Below are 20,899 nucleotides of genomic sequence, written 5' to 3'. Positions count from 1 at the left end.
GACTCTAGAGCACAGGCTCAGTAGTTGTGGCACATGGGCTTAGGTGCTCCGCGGCATGTGGGATATTCCTGGACCAGGGCTCGAACCTGTGTCCCCTGCATTGGCAGGCGGATTCTTAACCACTGCGCCACCAGGGAAGTCCCAGAAGTTGCATTTTCTTAATGGGTCTGTTTTCCTAGGGCAATAATACAATTGTATAGTGTGTGTGTGTGTGTGTGTGTGTGTGTGTGTGTGTGTGTATCATCCTCAAACCTATTTCCCTAAAACGGATAGACTGCTAGACCAATCTATCAAATTATGCTATAATAGAACATGGACCTTGGTTTAAAACGGTCATTGGTCACTTAAACTTACTTCCATCCTGAGGTTTCACAAGTCGTTTCTAAAGCAAACATACATCTGTAACTTGGGGGAAAGATCTGTGTTCAAAATGTGCTAGTACATTGGCTATATTACAAATTGATCATGGCCTGACACTCTGCTCGGCTTTACCCGTCACAAATTCTTAGCCCTTAGGGCTGTCCATTTCTAGACTTTGCCTGTCCCAGTGAAAGGTAGCAGTCCTGTATTTGTGGAGTCTCTGATCTAAATAATCTTCCACGGTGTCTCTTTACTTTCTACTCCTGTATATGGCTCTATACCAAAAGTTCTTTGTGGTAATTCTACCTTCTCGTGCTATCTCGATTGTAGAAATAAGTTACTTACTGTCTGACCCAGATAGGCTGAGCATGGCTTTTAAGCTCTTCCTTGAAAGAAAGAAAAGAAATAGCTAAGGTTGTTTTAGACACTGCTGTTAATCTAACATGGTCATGCCTGTTCCAATAGCTAGTTGATGAAATTAACTTTGAAATACGGTATCTTCATACTTAGAAATAAATACTAGCTTGCTGGGAGGATCACTCTGTGTGTGTTTTTTTTTAATTGGAGTATAATTGCTTTACAGTGTTGTGTTAGTTTCTGCTGTAGGACGAAGTGAATCCCCTCTTGGACCTCCCTCCCTCCCCTGCCCCCTTCCCACACCTCTAGGTCATCACAGAGCACCGAGCTGAGCTCCCTGTGCTATACAGCAGGTTCCCACTAGCTATCTATTTTACACATGGTAGTGTATTTATGTCAAACCTAATCTCCCAATTCATCCCACCCTCCCCTTCCCCACTGCGTCCACACGTAAATTCTCTACGTCTGTGTTTCTATTCCTGCCCTGCAAATAGTTTCATCTGTACCATTTTTCTAGATTCCACATATATGCATTAATATACATTATTTGGGGACTTCCCTGGTGGCGCAGTGGTTAAGAATCTGCCTGCCAATGCAGGGGACACGGGTTCGAGCCCTGGTCTGGGAAGATCCCACATGCCGCGGAGCAACGAAGCCCGTGTGCCACAACTACTGAAGCCTGCACGCCTAGATCCTGTGCTCCACAACAAGAGAAGCCACCGCAATGAGAAGCACGTGCACCACAACAAAGAGTAGCCCCTGCTTGCTGTAACTAGAGAAAGCCCGCACACAGCAAGAAGACCTAACACAGCCAAAAATTAAAACAACAACAACAACAACAACTGTATTTGTCCTTTGGCCACAAGAAATCAAAACCTCTGCGGTCTGAATGAAGAGTTGTATCTGGTATTGGAAGGATGGTTTGATGCAGCCATTAGTCTTACTGGCATCTGTGGGGCAGAGGATAGAGGATGAACTTGGAGTCAGACTGCCTAGCTCTTAAACTGTCTCCTCTATTCTGGGCAAGATACCTAATCCTTCTGTGCCTATTCATACGTAATGTGAACATAAATTCTAACACCCACCTCACAGAAACCTTGGGAGAATTAAGGGAATTCACTGTATAAATAAATAAAATACTTAGAACAGAGCCTGGTATATATTAAGCCCAAATTTCATCTTTTATTATGTGTCTTTATTAACCTCACCAACTGCTGGGGGCAGGGACATTATTTACTTTCTGCCAGAATCCTACTGCAAGGAACCTGGACTTGGTCCCTGAGGGCAAATAAACCATCCAGGATGGAGGCCGTGCCCAAGTAGTGGGGTTCAATTCAGACAGAACAAGACTGTTTCCCTTCATCCTTGGTGAGATCGTTAGTGTGTCAGAGGGGCCTGGTGCCACCCCTGAAGAAATAAAATTCGGTAGGAGGACTCACCTTTCCCTAAAGAGTCACATCCCAAAGTTCTGAAGCGAATGATCAGACTCACTCTCAGTAGATCCGGAGATATGCCGATGAGTCAAGGCTTCTGGAGGTGGGACCCTGCGCCCAGGATGAAATAAATCCTGCAGAAATACTTTCAGTAGCTCCCTTGAGCAGCCCTCGGTGCTATCACTTGCCTTGTTCATATTTTCTTTAACTATAACCCAAAACCTTGCTGACACTGGGCTACTGGATTCCACAGTCCGCTCAGTTTTTTTTTTGGCCAGGACCAGGGATTGAACCTGCGCCCCTTGAGGTGGAAGCGCAGAGTCCTAACCACTGGACCACCAGGGAATTCCCTGCTCAGTCTTGTTCTGCTGCTATGACTTACATTCCCTGATTGCTTAGTTTGGTAATGATCTTGCCTGTCTGCCCCCAAGTTGCAGTTTTGTAACAGGAGAGAGCCAATCCTGACTCCATGTTGGATCTGTTTCTTTTATTTTAACCTTTGCTTCTGATTGCTTTTGTTCATTAAAAGGATACTGTCTATACACAGTGGCCTGCCTTAGGGAACCCTGTCCCCTCTGCTTGAATGTTAAACCAAAGTGTCTTTGTTCAGGGAAACATCCTGACCCTGTCCACCTGTGGATGGCGGCAAGAAAGAAGAAATGAACACATCCCCTCCCCAAGGCTGGCCATTCCAAGGGACATTCGCAAACCTTATGGCCTTTTTATTTTACTTCCTCATCTCCTCCCCCTCTGTTCTATAAAAGAAACTGGCATCCAAACCCTGATAAGGTGGGTTTTTTTGGAGACATTAGTTTGCCATCTTCTCTGTCTGCCAGCTTTCCGAATAAACTTGTATTCCTTGTCTCAGCACCTCGTCTCCCGACTTATTGGCCTGTCGTGTAGCAAGCAGAGCGAGCTTGGACTCGGTAACAGTTTGACCCCATAGAGCAACTCATGCTGCACTGTGGTCTGGTAAATAATGTTCAGCCTTGGCCAACTAGAATATGATATTGTGACTCTGTTGATATGCTCGACTCTACCTGTGCCCCTGTGGACACTTTGTAAGTCTCAGCAGCCCTACTGGGACTCCTGGGCAACCCAAGACAAAGCACCTTCCTCTTGCAAAAAGAAAACATAAGTATATAGAAACCAAATTATTTGTTTAGGGAAATAGAGAAAGACCTAGAAATTTAGCTAAGCCAGAATGAGAACCTTCAGATCACATTGCCTCTAAAATATAGTAATCAGCAAGACTTCATTCTTAAGTAAAATGTTGTTTTAATAAAATACTGCACGTATATATTTTTCTTTGCAAAGATGTTATGACCAGGATGGTTGGTGTGAATGATACTATATGGTAAGCTATATAATTAGTAGAAAAAACAAGGACTCTCAAATAAATAGGCTTCAACATTTTTTTTAAAGGACATATTCTGCAAATTAGTTGAGACTAGAGAATAGGCAAAGAGGAGGAGTTGGCTTTTCCTCCAAGAATGCACTCTTGATTGGCTTGGGATAGAGAAAGGAGTCATATTTACCTCCAGGAATCAAAAGTAACATTGGAGTGACCTTCTGGAGAGAGAAATCCTGGCCCTCTCCTTGCCATTTTGCCCAAGATTTCAGAGCTTAACTGAAACATACAAAAGCACCACTATAGAGTCACTTTTAGGCATCTGAGGATCCAGCAGGGTGGTTGTGGAATCAGTGGAAAATGCTGGGGAAAGCAGAGCTGGGCTAATAAGGAGAAAGATCGAATGTTATAGGGGAGAAGCTGACATTGCCTGAGTATTCTGACCTAGTGCAATACCCAGATCACTGCAGCCATTCAGAAATCCCAGTAAATACAATGACCATAGATATATAATAGAAAAATACAAGAAGCAGAATTACTCCACTAAGGACCTATTCATTGTACTTTAAGTTGGTCCCCCACCGTTGAGAGCCCTTTACCTAAAGATTCGTATATCATCGAAGCCATTAAGATATTGTTTGACATACAATTTGCATGACATGCAAGATATTTAAAAATCCTCCTTAATCAATCCTTCTTTCCCTATCAAATCCACTGCTCCTTTCTCCTTTTCTGGGTAAGGATGAGCATGAGTAGAAAATTCAGTGTGATCCCCAGCCTGGCGTTATGAGCTGGTCCTACCAAGAAGTCTCGCTTTTGTGTATTGGACAAAAGAGTAAGTATATCTTCGTGGAAAAAAAGCCAGAATGACCCAACCTCCAATAAGGCTTTTCTCAAAGAGCCTTATTAGCTTTTCAAAAAAAATCACCCAATGCAATTAGAATTGCAAAGGGGGAAGGGGGTGTCGCCTGAGCTGACTCTATAGTACCTCTGGCCTCACAACGGGCTGGCAGAAGGCCCTAGCCACCTTCAATCCTTGGTGCAGTCATCGACTTTTAAATTCTGAAGACTCCACATCCCTTTACAAAGTCTTCTTGTTCGGCTGGCCCAGGACCTGGGCCAGGCAGTAGGGGATGAGACTGACAGACGCCAGGGGCACTGCCGCACTCTTGCAGAAGGACAGGACATAGAAGATCAGCTCGATGTGGGATGGGGGTTTCAAAGAGTCAAAGAGATGCAGGAGGACGAGGGAGGCCACAATGCAGCTGAGGCGGAACGGGAACCACTTGCTAAGCTTGCCTTTGCAGCTCTCCCTGTACATGCTGGAGTTGAGAGCCAGACCCAGGCCAAAGAGTGTCCCCAGGTTCTTGAGGAGGCTGGCAAAGGGCGTAGTGTCAATGTGGACCCATTCTGGCCGCTCACACCTTCGCTTGGCTTTCTCTACGGTCCACAGGAGGTCGACCCCCAGCCCCTTTAGCAGCAGGTAAAATCCAATGGCAAAACTGAACAGGAAGAAGGTAATGAGAAAGTATTTCTTGAGATTGGCGTTGTAGATGCTCCGGATATGGCGGAAAGTCTCAGCAACCGCGATGCCTGAGCGGAAGAAAGAATGACCGTGAGAACTGGGGAAGACGCTGGCCCTTCAGCTAGAGGTGGGTTTGGAGCAATGGGTGACATGCCATCCACCTCACCATTGTGGAGTTAAATCACAGATGCCAGATTGAGGGTCGTTTGTTTTCTTCCCATATGTGATTCCAGCCTGTCCTCAGCCACAGATTCTTTCAGATGGAAGAGTCATGTCACATACTTCCTCACTCCACATGCAAGTTTCCTCTGTGTATCTGTGTGTGTGTGTGTGTGGTCCTCCTGTCTCTACTTGAATACCCTCAGGGATGAAGAGCTCACTCCCACTCAGGGAGCCCATTTCATCTTTGCATGGATTTGATCATTAGACAGTTCTTCCTTGTGCTGAGCTAAATAAAACCTCTCTCCTTCTAATGATGTCTACTGGTCTCAGTTTTTTTCCGCAGGTGTTAATAAGTGGTAAATCTAGAACCTCTGTCAGCACATTTAAAGATACTTATTCTCAGCGGTGAGGGATAAATTAGGAGGTCGGGATTAACATATACACACTATATAAAATAGATAACCAACAAGGACCTACTCTATAGCACAGGGAACTATACTCAATATTTTATAATAACCTATAAGGGAAAAGAATCTGAAAATGAATATATATATATGTGTATGTGTATATATATATAGATAGCTATACCTGTATATATATCTGAATTACTGTGCTGTACACCTGAAACTAACATGATATTGTAAATCAACTATACTTCAATTAAAAAACTAAAAAAAAAAAAAAAACACTAATAAACTGGGAGGGGGGGAAGAAGAGACTAAGACAGACTGGGAACTCAAAAAATAAAAGAAAGAAAGATAGTTATTCTCCTCTCTAACTTAAACATTCCTGGGTCTTTCATGTAACATGAACTTCCAGGCTCTTTCTCAAACACGGAACCCCGTGCTAAATGCTGTGTTAATTCCGTGGTTGCCATGAAGCCATTATTTCCCTTGTTCTCAACATGCTTCTGTGAATTCTACCCTGCTCTGCTTTTTCAGGTCTCCAGGGGAAAAATGCTGCATTTTCCTTAAGGTCTTATATTCTAGTGCTTTCCACAAAGTCAAGAAATTCTTGCTTACACTTAACCAAAGTCTCTTCTGCCCCTCAAAAACTGGATCCAAGAAAACAAAATATTCAAAATTCAGAACCTATAATAAAGACCAGCTGTGGGTATCTGTTAGGTTTGCAAATGAATTTATTTAAATAAAGAGCTTTCCAAGGATATGGTGTTAATTTGTTAAATTTGGTAGCTTTTCTTAAGACTAAACTAGGGGCCACTTCCAACTGAAGACCCGTAAGAAATAAAGAATGTAAATATCTTGGAGATTTCAAGCGAATTCAACTGGGTAGGTTAATTTTCTGTATTGTCATGTTTCTGGAACATACTTAGTTGTGTACATCTGGGCACTCCTATAGAAATGAGTCCTTTCAAATCGCCCACCCTTGACTTTCAACCCACTGAAATGCTAATAGCATTGATTATACACAGAACATGGCAGGAATGCTGGGATTTTGTCCTGATGAGGGAGGAATGGTATAGGTGGGGAGTTGGAGGGAGGGAGCCAGAGCAGCTGGTACCTGACAAGACTCCAGCAACAACTTGATGGGGAAAATGAGCAGCAAGGTAGATTCGCGAAAGACAGACATTCAGCTGCACTGCCCAGAATCCCAACCACAAAATGATGTTCAAGCACCTGCAATGGAAGAGGCAGCCATAAGAGAACCCAGTTATAGATCCTTCAGCAAAGAGAACAGCCTCAGCAGGAATGTTGGAGCCTGGCAAACTCAGGTTTCATCAGTGGAATTTTTGTAAATTGAAGCCTGTATTCAAAATTCAAAGATAACCATGGCAAGTGGTGAACCCCTGTGTATGTGAATTTTAACCTCCCTATTTTATGTTTCATAATTAAGGATTTTCACAGTGTCTGCATACCCAGAATTCCCCATAGAAGGAATGTCTTCTGCTTCTTTGTTTATTTTAACCTGGACGGGACGTCTCAATTGTTGGTACAGAAATGAGTTTTTGTTTAAAGCCTGCTTCTAGCTCACTAGCTGATCTCGAGAAACCCCTCTGCTATGTTAGGGCTTTTTTACTGATCTCTAAAATTAGGTGTTGCCCGTTCACAACATTCATTAAGTGGGTCCCTTCCAGCCCTAACATTCTGTGACTCTAATATTCACTCTCAGCAGAAATGCCACAACTCTTATCAGTACCAGCCTAAGGCATGGGGTGGGCTGGGGGCACGTGAAGAAGAGTAAGTGGTGGTGTGTCAGCTTCAGAGAGCCACCTCCTGCCCTCCACCACCCACAACCCAGAGCTGAGTTCTTACCGAAATCTGTAGGTTGGCTTTTTCTTCCCCCGGAAGATAGAGAGGGTAGACGTGACCATCACATAGTATACACCTGCCGTACCCATGGCGTGGCCAGAGGGACTCCCTAAAGAATAGGAAAGAGATGAATGAATGAACCAAAGGTTAAAAGTCTCCATGTGGGAGATTGCTAGGGGGCATCATCTATCCATCCAACCATCCATCCTTCCATCTATCCATCTTTCCATACATCCATTCATCCATCTATCCATCCATCCATCTATCTTTCCATTCAGGAAATTTAATGGAAAAGCTACAAGATGTTGAAGTAGAAGGACCCTGGGCTCACCTCCTCTCATGAGCATACCAAAATCACAACTAACTGCTGAACAACTATTGATGGAAAAGACTGAAACCTATCTTTCCATCCATCCATCCATCCATCCATCCAATTATCCATCCACCCATCCATCCTTTCATCCATCTACCCATCCTGCCATCCATTCATTTATCCATGTAGTCATTTATTTAACAAATATCTATTGAGCTCCTACTACGTGCCCAGCACCACGCTAGGCTTTGGGAGTACAGTGGTGAGCAAAGTCAGAGAAGGTCATAGCTCTTGCGGTTATATACAATCTAGAGATTACACAAAGAATCAACATGCTGGGTATACAATCACAAACCGATCTGCCTTCCATTATCTCTCTTCCACTCTCTTTGCTCAGTCTGCTCCAGCCATGCTGGCCTCATGGCTCTCCTTTAAACACACTCCCACTTCTGTGTCCCTGTGATGTTGGCCTTTCTAACCAGACACTTCTTCCTTCAGAAATTTACTGGCTAATTCCCTTGCCTCTTTCAAGTTTTTGCTCAGATCTCACCTTCTCCATGAGTCCTACCCTGACCACCTTATTTAATCCTGCATTCAATTCCTATTCCTGCTTCCTCTCCCCTGAAAGATGGAGGGTCCTGAGATGTGCCACTCAGATCCCCTTCTGGACTGAAGAGTTATTTCCTCTTTCTCTTGTTGAGAGTGTGGTTGAAGATGGCCCTCAGCTCTCAGACTTCTCTGGAAGTCTTGCCCTGGGCTGAAAAGAGCTGTCTTGATCACAGCTACCCTCTCCCTAGCGGGGGGAGCCTGCACCCAATCACTGGTCTCTATTGGGGTATAAGGGTCTGGTCTCCTTGAATCAATTCAGAGCTCCTATGGGGTTGGCTGAGACTGAATCGCAACTAGGTTTCTTCTGCGCAGGTGGCTTCTGTCCCTTTCTTCTATGAACGCTGCTCCCAAGAGCAGCCTACCTCCTGCATGCTGATCTCCATCTGAGTCTGCTTTCCAGGGAACCGCATAGGTAAAGCCTTGCCTTTCTTTCTTCCTCCTCCTCCTTCTTCTTCCTCTAATATCCTAAATATTTTACTTGTGTATTATGATTTTTTTTATAACACACACACGCGCACACACACACACACACACATATACCCCATTCAAATTTAAGCTCCACAAGAGGGGGACCTTTTTATTTTTTTGCCACGCTGCACGGCTTGCAGGATCTTAGTTCCCTGACCAGGAGTTGAACCCAGGCCACCACAGTGAAGGCACCGAGTCCTAACCACTGGACCACCAGGGAATTCCCACGGGTAGGAATCTTTGTTGTATTCACTGAAGCATTTCAAGTACCTAGAACAGTGTTTGGCACAGGTGTTAGATAAATAACACTTGAATGAATGCATATGCTCTGAAGTGAATCAAGGATTTGTGAGAACAAATAACTAAGGGCCATGCCCTAGTCTGGGGGTCAGTGATAGGGTGTTTGAGGAAGGAACACTAACACTGAGACCTACGGGTGAGCAATGGGGTTGAGTTTTCCTTTCCTTACTGAACAATTAAATCTATCATGTGGCTGAAAAACACCTGTCTGGATGTACCTAGTAAAATACAGACAGGGTGTGGGATCGGACAGTCGTCTCGGGAGGCCACATCTCCCGGGCCAGGCCTCTGGGAAGCACAGCCAGGGGCTCAGGCCTCTACCATGTTCCCTTCCCTGGACAAAGGGCCACAGCACAGTTACTCTCCTGAGCCCTTTGCCTGTGAGGGAGCCCTTGCCTTTCTGGACTAGCAATTTCGGTTCTGGAAACATTAGGCAGATTTCCAAAGTGTCAGTCATGGGCTATTTGGGAAGGCCTTGCTTAAGTGAATTCAAATGGAGTTGTACCGGACTTCCTTGGTGGTGCAGTGGTTAAGAATCAGCGTGCCAATGCAGGGAACATGGGTTCGAGCCCTGGTCCAGGAAGATCTCACATGCCGCGGGGTAACTAAGCCCGTGCGCCACAACTACTAAGCCTGTGCTCTAGAGCCTGCAAGCCACAACTACGGAGCCCGCGTGCCACAACTACTGAGCCCGCATGCTTAGAGCCCATGCTCTGCAACAAGAGAAGCCACTGCAATGAGAAGCCCACGCACCACAACGAAGAGTAGCCCCCGCTCGCCACAACTAGAGAAAGCCTGTGCACAGCAACAAAGACCCAACGCAGCCAAAAATAAATAAAAAAAATAAAATAAAATGGAGTTGTACCAAATCCAAGACCATGACCAAAGCTTGCAAGAGTGGCTCTGCTCATGTCTCCCTCAAAGACAGCTTCATCCAGAACATTGTTACCAGGTGTCCACTGTGAGCAAGGTTCACCCAGTTTCTGTCTGGACAAGGGCTGCGAGTCTCACCTGGACCGGTCTCACAGGTGACCGGGAACTGCTTTATCAGCGGTACGGAGGTGTTGCTGTAGTAGTCGGTGTCCAGGACCCACCAGTATGGGCGCTGTCCAAAGAGAATCCTGTGAAAAAGCAGAACCGATATCTGGAATTACTGAGGGAACACTTTGTCCCAATGCCACACCTTCGAGAAGAGAGAGTAGCTCAAGGAGAAGACCTATGTGATCCTACACAGAACACTGGTATCACGGGCACCTCCAAGAAGGGGAACTGGATGGCTGGAGAGGGGCAAGGGAGGGAGACTTTTTTTAAAAAAATATTTTATTTGTTTATTTTTAGCTGTGTTGGGTCTTCATTGTGGTGCACGGGCTTCTCATTGCAGTGGCTTCTCTTGTTGCAGAGCACGGGCTCTAGGTGCGTGGGCTTCAGTAGTTGTGGCACACAGGCTCAGTAGGAGGTAGGCTGCTCTTGGGAGTAGTTGTGGCTCGTGGGCTCTAGAGCACAGGCTCAGTAGTTGTGGCACATGGGCTTAGTTGCTCCGTGGCATGTGGGATCTTCCCGGACTAGGGCTCGAACCCGTGTCCCCTGCGTTGGCAGGCGGATTCTTAACCCCTGGGCCACCAGGGAAGTCCCGGGAGGGAGACTTTATGGTGCACCCATTATATAACTTTTGAATTTTGCACTATTTGAAGGTATTATTTATTAAAACATAAATAAATAAATCCAATATCCTCAAAGCCGTATTAACGGCAACTATGTGACTTTTTTTTTTTTAAACCCCAAGAAGAATTTGTCCTGGCAGGATGCATAGGAACTACAGTTTGCAACTTGGACTTGCATATTCTACAGGTTCTCTTTCTGCTGGCCTCCAGAGTCTTGGGTTTCTTCCGGACACCAGAGAATAAGCCCCAGCCCCAAGGACAAGCCCCACCAGGGGATGTGGTCTCTGTTTCCATCAGAATCACTCTCTGTTAGGACATACATAGCTTCAGGGGCTTGTTCTGTATGCTCTCAGCTTTGAAACAGAATATCTCAGACAAACCGCTTTCCCTTTCATAGCATGTTTTTCATTGTGGAAACAGGTGTGAAGGGTTGGTCAGGATGCTTCCTTTGCCCTGCAGTGGAGGAACAGTGATTTCTCACTAAAATTAGCCACGAACTCTGACCTCTACCAACTCAGAGAAAATCCATGGTTCTTTACATGAAATTAGATGTTTGGAATAACGTTTTATCTTTTTATTTGTTAGAGTTATGCTATTGAATACCAGAAGTTACAGACAAAGTCGATTTTTCAACAGGAATTTCAGAATCCCATCAATACGCCTTGGGCTTCTGAGCCCAATAACGATGTTCTTTCCTACCCTAAAGGAGTTTTCTTGTTTATGGCCAAAGAAAATTAGAGCTAGAAGAGATCTTAAGAATCACCTACCAGTGAACAAAGATAATTTTAGGGATGGTAAAGATCTTAGAGGGCGGCTGGTCCAACCTCTTCATTTTCTAGACGAGGAAATAGAGGTCAAACCAGTAATGTGTTGGAGTCATCCAGTACTGGCTACCAGATGCAAGCTGGACCCAACGGTAGCTTGAAAGTGGGATAATATACACAGTAGAAACTGGCAAATACTAAAATCAGGGCTTTTGACCCCCAAGAGTCAGTTTATCAACACTGGATGTAACATAGTTCGTAAGAGCGTTGCCTCTGAAACCAGCCTGCCTGGGCTTCAATCCTGCCTCCGACACCACCTGTGTTTTTCTAGTCGTTTAACTCAGTGCCTTAAAGTGCTTAGCACATGGCCTGGCACATACTACGTGTTCGATAAATGTTAGTAACTATACTAATTATTAAGGTCTCAGAGATAATCTAAGTTTACAGATTATAAAACAGAAACACAGAGAGTTGCTACGAGTTGTCCAGGACATACAGCCGGTAGGTGGCTGAATAAGAGAGTTCCCTGGATTACTTCTCATGACCCCACACAACAAGTTTTGAAATTGCCTATGTGTTTCCTTTCTTCATACCTCATTTTTCTTCCTTCGTTCATCTATCTTTATGTCACCTATGCTGTTTCATAGTAATAAAACGGTGTTTCTTTGCTTATAGCCTATAATTCACAGGGTCCAGCTGGCCTTCCATCCATATGACATAGCCTTTCCTGTATCTTCAGCTCACTGACAGGGTTTTCTCTGTCTACCCTCATTCTGTAGAGGATCCAAAGTCAGGAGGGGAGTAAGCTGTGCCTTCCTGAATAACATGGAGAAGAGGCAACTTCTGACGGGCAGACATTTCCAGAGAGAACGCCAGCCTCTCCTTGCCGAGGTCCTCTTTGTCTGGCTCTTACTCACCACTTAAAGACGAGGTTGAGCCAGTCTCCAATCACAGCTACCCAGAGGAGTTTGATGCCCACAGCTTCTCGGAGATGGAACCAGATGGGGAAGAGGACATAAAAGGCATTCCTGAGGTCTGCGATCACGGACACCAAGATGAACCAATCCTGGGAGTTCTGATAATTCACCTGGAGGTAGTGCGTTGACTGGACCCCAAAATCGTGCAGAGCATTCATTCCCTCCTCCATCCTCACTCAGGAAGCCTTTGGCTGCGGCCTTGCAGTTATTTCAGACTTGGTGGTGATTGCTCTGCTATCAGCCTGTGTCTTGCCTCTGTTTTATACACTCTGTATCCAGTCTGCAGGTCAACCCAGCCCTGATCTTTGGACTCAAAAACCGCTTTTGTCTAAAATCTATTGATCAAAGGTGCATCACCAGTAGGTTGATGCAAACGTGTTCAGTGTGATTTACGTAAAATAGGGAAACAGGCACAGAAAAACAGCCTGATCGTCCGTGGGCTGGCATGGCCAATGATTAACTTTGGCATTGTTGCTTGACAGTGCAAGGGGCTGCCCTCCTGGTTCCGAAACCTGGCCAGAGACACAGGACAGAGTCTAAATCTGCCATGGTTCTTGCAAAGATGCCTGATTTCCTAAGTCTGCAACTGCACTTATTTTGGAACAAAGAGAAGTCTTGGTGCTCTAGCTATTCAACTTTTAATTTATTAATTTTAAAATATAGTAAGTTCTATTGTACTGGGAACTGCCATGTTGCTGGGCATTTCTTAACTGCATTAGGGTCTAGGAAATGCCTCTGATTTGCGAGATCAAACCTTCTTCACAGAATTGGCTCTATATCTCTTAGGGCCAGAAAATAATCATCTTTGAATGCACTGATTAATTTTGTTGTTGTTGTTTTTTTGGCAGTGCCACATGGCTTGTGGGATCTTAGTTCCCCGACCAGGGATCGAACCTGTGCCCCCTGCCGTGGCAGCACAGAGCGCTAACCACTGGACAGCCAGGGAATTCGCCCTTTGGGGTTTTAACACATAAGTTTAAGCAACAGAGTGAATGCATGTTCATGCAAAAACAATATGATGAATATGTGGTTCTAAATAAAAACACCAGCAAACTGGGGACTGGGGACTCTGGAAAGGGCTTTGTACTTCGAGCTTTCTTTCATTTGTACCTGGAGATTAGATACAGATATAGATATGATATAGATATAGATATAGATACAGATATATCAATATATACAAATAATCACCAGGAAGTAAATACAATGTTATTATAACCATGGATGTAGACAAGGAATAAAGTAACAAACACCAAGTTATGAGAAGCAATGCTGCCTGCTCACCCTTACAAACAGAAACCATCCTGCAGTCGCCTAGAGACCAAAACCTCACACTCTGATGACCTAGGACTGTGAAGGGAGCAGGGGCTGACTCAGGTGACAGACTGATACATTTTCAAGAATAAGAGCCAGTGGGAATAAAACTTGTTAAAACCCACATGAATTCCCCATTAGGAAGTCCATGGTTGCTTTGTAAGGGGTAGTTTGGGGACAGGGAAAAGAAATTCAGAGCAAATGAGTTTGTAGCAAAGGTTGACCACATTCCGTGCTGGAAATGATTAAAACCTCGTCCAGGAGGTATGAGCTGGAGTCTCATCCCCACTCCACCCCCTGGGCTCCTACCCAGCTCAAGCAGAATCCAACTGCCCTTGACCACATTGTCTCTGCTGGTCCAAGCAACCCTCCCCTGCCATGCCTTACCTGGAGAGCAGGGATGATGGTGGTGGTGGCCTGGTGGGCTGCAAATGACACATGTACTCGTAGTGTTGAGGGGGAGGGTGTTCTGCATCATCGGGACTGCCTGGCCACAGGTAGTGGGCCCCGCAGAAGAGGTGACCCCTTCCCTCTATCCAGATAAGCCTTCCTAGAACGTATTGAGTAACTCTTGTGTGATCCCTGGGGACTGAAGTTTCTGTGGTCTGAGGTGAGTCAAGGGCAAATAGGCCAGATGCTCTGACACAATACTCAAAGGCCACTGTCTGGGTGTCCCCTGGGCTGCTAGGAGCCAGCGTGTCTGAGTTGGGCGGGGTGCCATCACGTGCTCAGCATATAGGGAGCCAGGGGTAAACCCTACCTTCTGGAGGAAACTCAGGGAGCATACTCGTGTTGATAAGGAGTCCAGATGGAGCTGATATCCCATTCTGGGCACACTGGGCAGTGGGGGAGTCCCTCTGGTAGGCTGCCCGCCAGGCAGGGGGACTCTCTTCATCAGAGCAATTGCATACATCATGAGACTACTTGCCAGTCTCCACCTTTCTAACTTCCACCCCCGTCCTGCTGCCTCCAGCAAAATTGTATCGCGTGCGGAAAGAGGTGAGGCCCCAAAGGACTTGAGCCTACTAGAAAGCTGACTGAAGAGAGAAACCGTGGAACTCTAAGTCCTCAGAGGACTTGTGAATTGTTGTGGCGAATACAGTGGAAGAAGCATTTGAGTTGCTGGAGGTTTTGTTGAGAATTCTCTCATTTAAAGAACTATCTCCAGGACTTCCCTGGTGACGCAGTGGTTAAGAATCCACCTGCCATTGCAGGGGACATGGGTTTGAGCCCTGGTCCGGCAAGATCCCACATGCCGCGGAGCAACTAAGCCTGTGCGCCACAGCTACTGAGCCTGCGCTCTAGAGCCTGCGCTCTAGAGCCTGCGCTCTAGAGCCTGCGCTCTAGAGCCTGCGCTCTAGAGCCTGCGCACCACAACTACTGAAGCCTGCGCGCCTAGAGCCCGCGCAACCAAAATAAAGTTAAAAAAAAAAAGAAAAGAAGTTTCCCAGTTTAATTCAACAAACATTTATTGAGCAAATCGCCTCGCTTGGCTCTCTGAGGAATTCAAAGTTAAATCCCAGTCGTCCTTAGGGATTTCCACACCCTCTCTAGTTGGGCAGGGAAGCCATTTACTTAACTATGTGGACTGGGGGATCCTTCGATGGAAACTGAATCCATTTATACAAATACCAGTGAGCTCCCTATTATTTTGTCCTAATTGCAGACGACTCAAGACTTCTTAATGCCCTCTGGGGAAATGACAGCTGAGTCTAGGAATCAATGAAGATGGAAAATTATATGGGTCCCTCTTCACCAGGCACATTAGCTGGGCACTCCCCAGGCACTCTCTCCACAAACAGAAATTCAGAGGCTTGGGGATCTTGGTTTGGGAAGAACATGAAGGCAAGGTTCCAGAAAGTACAGTCTGGTCTGCCATTAACTAAGTGCAGCTGGTTCCAGTGTATCTGGCAACTTCTTCTTCCCAGAGCAAGGTTGACTCATTCAATCAGACAAGCTTCTCTGCTGACAGGAAAGCAAAAGGGAGGGAGCCGTAATTGACCATGCACCTCATCCAAAAATTACATTTATTACCAAAAAGAAATTGTGACTTTATCTACAGCCAAATCCTCTATTCTGACTGGGGCTCTGGGTTCTATTGAGAGAGGAGCTGCCTTTCTGCTCAGTGATGATCACGAGAGTGGGTCTTGTCTGCACAAGGTAACAGGGAGGCCAAACCCAGCTTCAATCCAAGGCTTTGTCTGAGTAACAGCATAGATGTCTCTCAAGGGTGACGGGCTGAACTGCAAGATGTATAGTTTTATTTTTTGAAAAATTTATTTTCAGGTGCTTTTGTTTTCCTACGAAGTGATCATTGGTGGGGTGGGGGGGTGGTGTTTAGGGGTAGACAGAAATTGGCTGGATCAGCTGCTGTCACCTTTGACGTGAGTGACCCAGATCATGTTTTACAAAAACATGTTGGTAAAAACAGGTGGAGGGACAGGTGGATTAATCATTGTTAGCCAGTGAAAATGGCTGATTTATCTCCAGCGTGGTGGGAAAGTTCAGCTGCAGGACCTTGAACTGTGCATCTATTGACCAGGTGGAAGGAGCGTGGTGCATGTCTCAAGATGAGCTGGACATTTTTTTTTAATTAATTAATTAATTAATTTTTGGCTGTGTTGGGTCTTCATTGTTGCGCGCGGGCTTTCTCTAGTTGCGGTGAGCAGGGGCTACTCTTCATTGCGGTGCTCGGGTTTCTCATCGTGGTGGCTTCTCTTGTTGCGGAGCATGGGCTCTAGGCGTGCGGGCTTCAGTAGTTGCGGCACGCGGCCTCAGTAGTTGTGGCTCGCGGGCCCTAGAGCACAGGCTCAGTAGTTATGGTGCACAGGCTTAGTTGCCACAGCACGTGGGATCTTCCCGGATCAGGGCTCGAACCTCTGTCCCCTGCATTGGCAGGGGAATTCTTAACCACTGCACCACCAGGGAAGCATGGGCTGGACATTTTGTCCACAGAAAAATGCTGGAGGGCATTTGCTTCATCGTAAACCGTTAAGAATTCTTGTCTCATTACCTTCCTCTTGTCACCCCAGGGTCTGCCTTCTACTGAAATCAAATGAATCATCCGAGCCATTGTGGGAAGCACTGACCAACCATCTTCTTCCTCTCCTCCCTCTTCCTTAACCCCCTTCCCCAAAGAAGCTATTTTTCCCTCCAGAGATTATCCTCTTTCCACAGACGGTCAACCAGTTCCCTCACGACCAGAGGGTAGACATTTCTACCACTCTCCATCAGCCCTTCGGGGGTGACGAACCACCCTAGCAGCTGGGACGCATTCTTGCTGTCAAATTCGATTCTTCCTGCCAGGAGTTAAACTTTGCTGATGGTGCAGGGCAGAGGCAGAGGCAAAGGAAGGAAGCCTCCAAAAAAAGTGCTTGGGACTATTTGAAAAAAGCTCATTTTCTTCTTTGTCCTGGTCTGTACTCCAGAGACAAAGACGCACTGGCTAAGGAGAGACAGGAAGGGTGACTCAAGCTAAGGATCCAGCCTCGACTGGCTGTTCCTCCTTGCTTCAGCTCATGAATTCTTTGGAAGAACTGGCACAAACTAAAGGACGAGAGGAAACTGAGGGGTCATCAGTTGCACAGCGCTAGCTCAGCCTGATGCGGGGGGGTGAAGTGAGGTGGGGATTGTTGAGTGGGAGGTGGGTGTGGGGCAGAAGAAGCATCTTGGTTTTCCTTAGAAGATTCAGAAACATCCTCAAGCTTCCAGCAGGCAACCCGGGAGACTGTCCCTCCTGCATTGCCATCACTAGGATTAAAAGGAAAAAAGAAAAAGAAGTTAAAGATCTGTGTGACCTTGGCCAAGTCGCTAGACTCCTCTGGGTTTTACTCTTGTCAACTGTAAAACTGAGACTTGGTCACCCTCACCCACCATTCAGTTTTTTGGTTTTGGGTTTTTTTTTTTTTTTTGAATTTTATTTTTTTATACAGGAGGCTCTTATTAGTTATCTATTTTATGCATATTAGTGTATATATTTCAATCCCAATCTCCCAATTCATCCCACCACCACCCCACACCCCCCACCACCACTTTTCCCCCTTGGTGTCCATACGTTTGTGCTCTACATCTGTGTCTCTATTTCTTCCCTGCAAACCAGTTCATCTGTACCATTTTTCTAGGTTCCACATATATGCGTTGATATACAATATTTGTTTTTCTTTTTCTGACTTACTTCACTCTGTATGACAGTCTCTAGATCCATCCATTTGTCTCTACAAATGACCCAATTTCGTTCCTTTTTATGGCTGAGTAATATTCCATTGTATATATGTACCACAACTTCTTTATCCATTCATCTCTCAATGAACATTTAGGTTGCTTCCATGACCTATTGTAAATAGTGCTGCAATGAACATTGGGGTGCATGTGTCTTTTTTAAAAAAATTTATTTATTTTATTTATTTATTTTTGGCTGCATTGGGTCTTCGTTGTTGCGCATGGGCTTTCTCTAGTTGCATCAAACAGGGGCTACTCTTCGGTGTGGTGTGCAGGCTTCTCTTTCTGGTGGCTTCTCTTGTTGTGGAGCACAGGCTCTAGGCGCATGGGCTTCAGTAGTTGTGGCACACGAGCTCAGTAGCTGTGGCTTGCGGGCTCTAGAGTGCAGGCTCAGTAGTTGTGGCGCACGGGCTTAGTTGTTCCACAGCACGTGGGATCTTCCCGGACCAGGGCTCGAACCTGTGTCCCCTGCATTGGCAGGCGGATTCTTAACCACTGCGCCACCAGGGAAGCCCTGCATGTGTCTTTTTGAATTATGGTTTTGAATGGGTATATGCCCAGCAGTGGGATTGCTGGGTCATATGGTAATTCTGTTTTTAGTTTTTTAAGGAACCTCCATACTGTTCTCCATAGTGGCTGTATCAATTTACATTCCCACCAATAGTGCAAGAGGGCTCCCTTTTCTCCACACTTTCTTCAGCATTTGTTGTTTGTAGATTTTCTGATGATGCCCATTCTAAGTGGTGTGAGGTGATACCTCGTTGTAGTTTTGATTTGCATTTCTCTAAAAATTAGTGATGTTGAGCAGCTTTTCATGTGCTTCTTGACCATCTCTTCTTTGGAGAAATGTCTATTTAGGTTTTCTGTCCATTTTTTGATTGGGTTGTTTGTTTTTTTAATATTGAGCTGTGTGAGCTGTTTATATATTTTGGAGATTAATCCTTTGTCCGCTGATTTGTTTGTAAATATTTTCTCCCATTCTGAGGGTTGTCTTTTCATCTTGTTTGTAGTTTCCTTTGCTTTGCAAAAGCTTTTAAGTTTCATTAGGTCCCATTTGTTTATTTTTATTTTTATTTCCATTACTCTAGGAGGTGGATCGAAAAAGTTCTTGCTGTGATTTATGTCAAAGAGTGTTCTTCCTATGTTTTCCTGTAAGAGTTTTATAGTGTCCAGTCTTACATTTAGGTCTCTAATCCATTTTTAGTTTATTTTTGTGTATGGTGTTAGGGACTGTTCTAATTTCATTCTTTTACATGTAGCTGTCCAGTTTTCCCAGCACCACTTATTGAAGAGACTGTCTTTTCTCCATTGTATATCTTTGCCTCCTTTGTCATAGATTAGCTGACCACAGGTGTGTGGGTTTATCTCTGGGCTTTCTATCCTGTTCCATTGATCTATATTTCTGTTTTTGTGCCAGTACCATATTGTCTTGATTACTGTAGCTTTGTAGTATAGTCTGAAGTCAGGGAGTCTGATTCCTCCAGCTCCGGTTTTTTCCCTCAAGACTGCTTTGGCCATTCAGGGTCTTTTGTGTCTACATACAAATTTTAAGATTTTTTGTTCTAGTTCTGTAAAAAATGCCACTGGTAATTTGATAAGGATTGCATTGAATCAGTAGATTGCTTTGGGTAGTATAGTCATTTTCACAATATTGATTCTTCCAAACCAAGAACATGGTATATCTCTCCATCTGTTTGTGTCATCTTTGATTTCTTTCATCAGTATCTTATAGTTTTCTGAGTACAGGTGTTTTACCTCCTTAGGTAGGTTTATTCCTAGGTATTTTATTCTTTTTGTTGCAATGATGAATGGGATTGTTTCCTTAATTTCTCTTTCTGATATTTCGTTGTGAGTGTATAGGAATGCAAGAGATTTCTGTGCATAAATTTTGTATCCTGCAACTTTACCAAATTCATTGATCACCTCTAGTAGTTTTCTGGTGGCATCTTTAGGATTCTATATGTATAATATCATGTCATCTGCAAAGAGTGACAGTTTTACATCTTATTTTCCAATTTCTATTCCTTTTATTTCTCTTTCTTCTCTGGTTGCTGTGACTAGGACTTCCAAAACTATGTTGAATAATAGTGGCGAGAGTGGACATCCTTGTCTTGTCCTGATCTTAGAGGAAATGCTTTCAGTTTTTCACCATTGAGAATGATGTTTGCTGCGGGTTTGTCCTGTATGGCCTTTATTATGTTGAGGTAGGTTCCCTCTATGCCCACTTTCTGGAGAGTTTTTATCATAAATGGGTGTTGAATTTTGTCAAAAGCCTTTTCTGCATCTATTGAGATGATCATATGGTTTTTATTCTTCAATTTGTTAATATGGTGTATCACATTGATTGATTTGTGTATATTGAAGAATCCTTGCATCCCTGGGATAAATCCCACATGATCATTTTATATGACCCTTTTAATGTGTTGTTGGATTCTGTTTGCTAGTATTTTGTTGAGGATTTTTGCATCTATATTCATCAGTGATACTGGTCTGTAATTTTCTTTTTTTGTAGTACATTTGTCTGGTTTTAGTATCAGGGTGATGGTGGCCTCATAGAATGAGTTTGGGAGAGTTCCTTCCTCTGCAATTTTTTGGAAGAGTTTGAGAAGGATGGGTGTTAGCTCTTCTCTAAATGTTTGATAGAATTCACCTGTGAAGCCATCTGGTCCTGGACTTTTGTTTGTTGGGAGATTTTTAATCACAGTTTCAATTTCATTACTTGTGATTTGTCTGTTCATATTTTCTATTTCTTCCTGGTTCAGTCTTGGAAGGTTATACCTTTCTAAGAATTTGTCCATTTCTTCCAGGTTGTCCATTTTA

At 44.6% G+C, this 20,899-nt stretch overlaps 1 protein-coding gene across 2 annotated transcripts; it reads right to left on the bottom strand.

Annotated features, from left to right (window-relative positions):
- Positions 1–4,582: 4,582 nt before the first annotated feature.
- G6PC1 (glucose-6-phosphatase catalytic subunit 1) lies at positions 4,583–12,720 on the bottom strand. Of its 2 annotated transcripts, none has more exons than XM_060136102.1 (5): positions 12,491–12,720; positions 10,160–10,269; positions 7,462–7,567; positions 6,710–6,825; positions 4,583–5,094 (listed from the first exon to the last, which is right to left on the bottom strand). In XM_060136102.1, exons 1-5 carry the CDS (start codon positions 12,718–12,720, stop codon positions 4,583–4,585), a joined length of 1,074 nt encoding a protein of 357 aa, XP_059992085.1. The 2 variants fall into 2 exon arrangements, with proteins under 2 accessions (XP_059992085.1, XP_059992086.1); XM_060136103.1 differs by having other exon boundaries at positions 5,079–5,094; positions 7,462–7,478; positions 10,148–10,269.
- Between the last annotated feature and the right edge of the window lie 8,179 nt (positions 12,721–20,899).

Source organism: Lagenorhynchus albirostris, chromosome 20 (assembly GCF_949774975.1).
Source record: "Lagenorhynchus albirostris chromosome 20, mLagAlb1.1, whole genome shotgun sequence".
NCBI classification, from domain to species: Eukaryota; Metazoa; Chordata; class Mammalia; order Artiodactyla; family Delphinidae; genus Lagenorhynchus; species Lagenorhynchus albirostris.
This window is presented reverse-complemented; position numbering and strand designations above follow the sequence as displayed.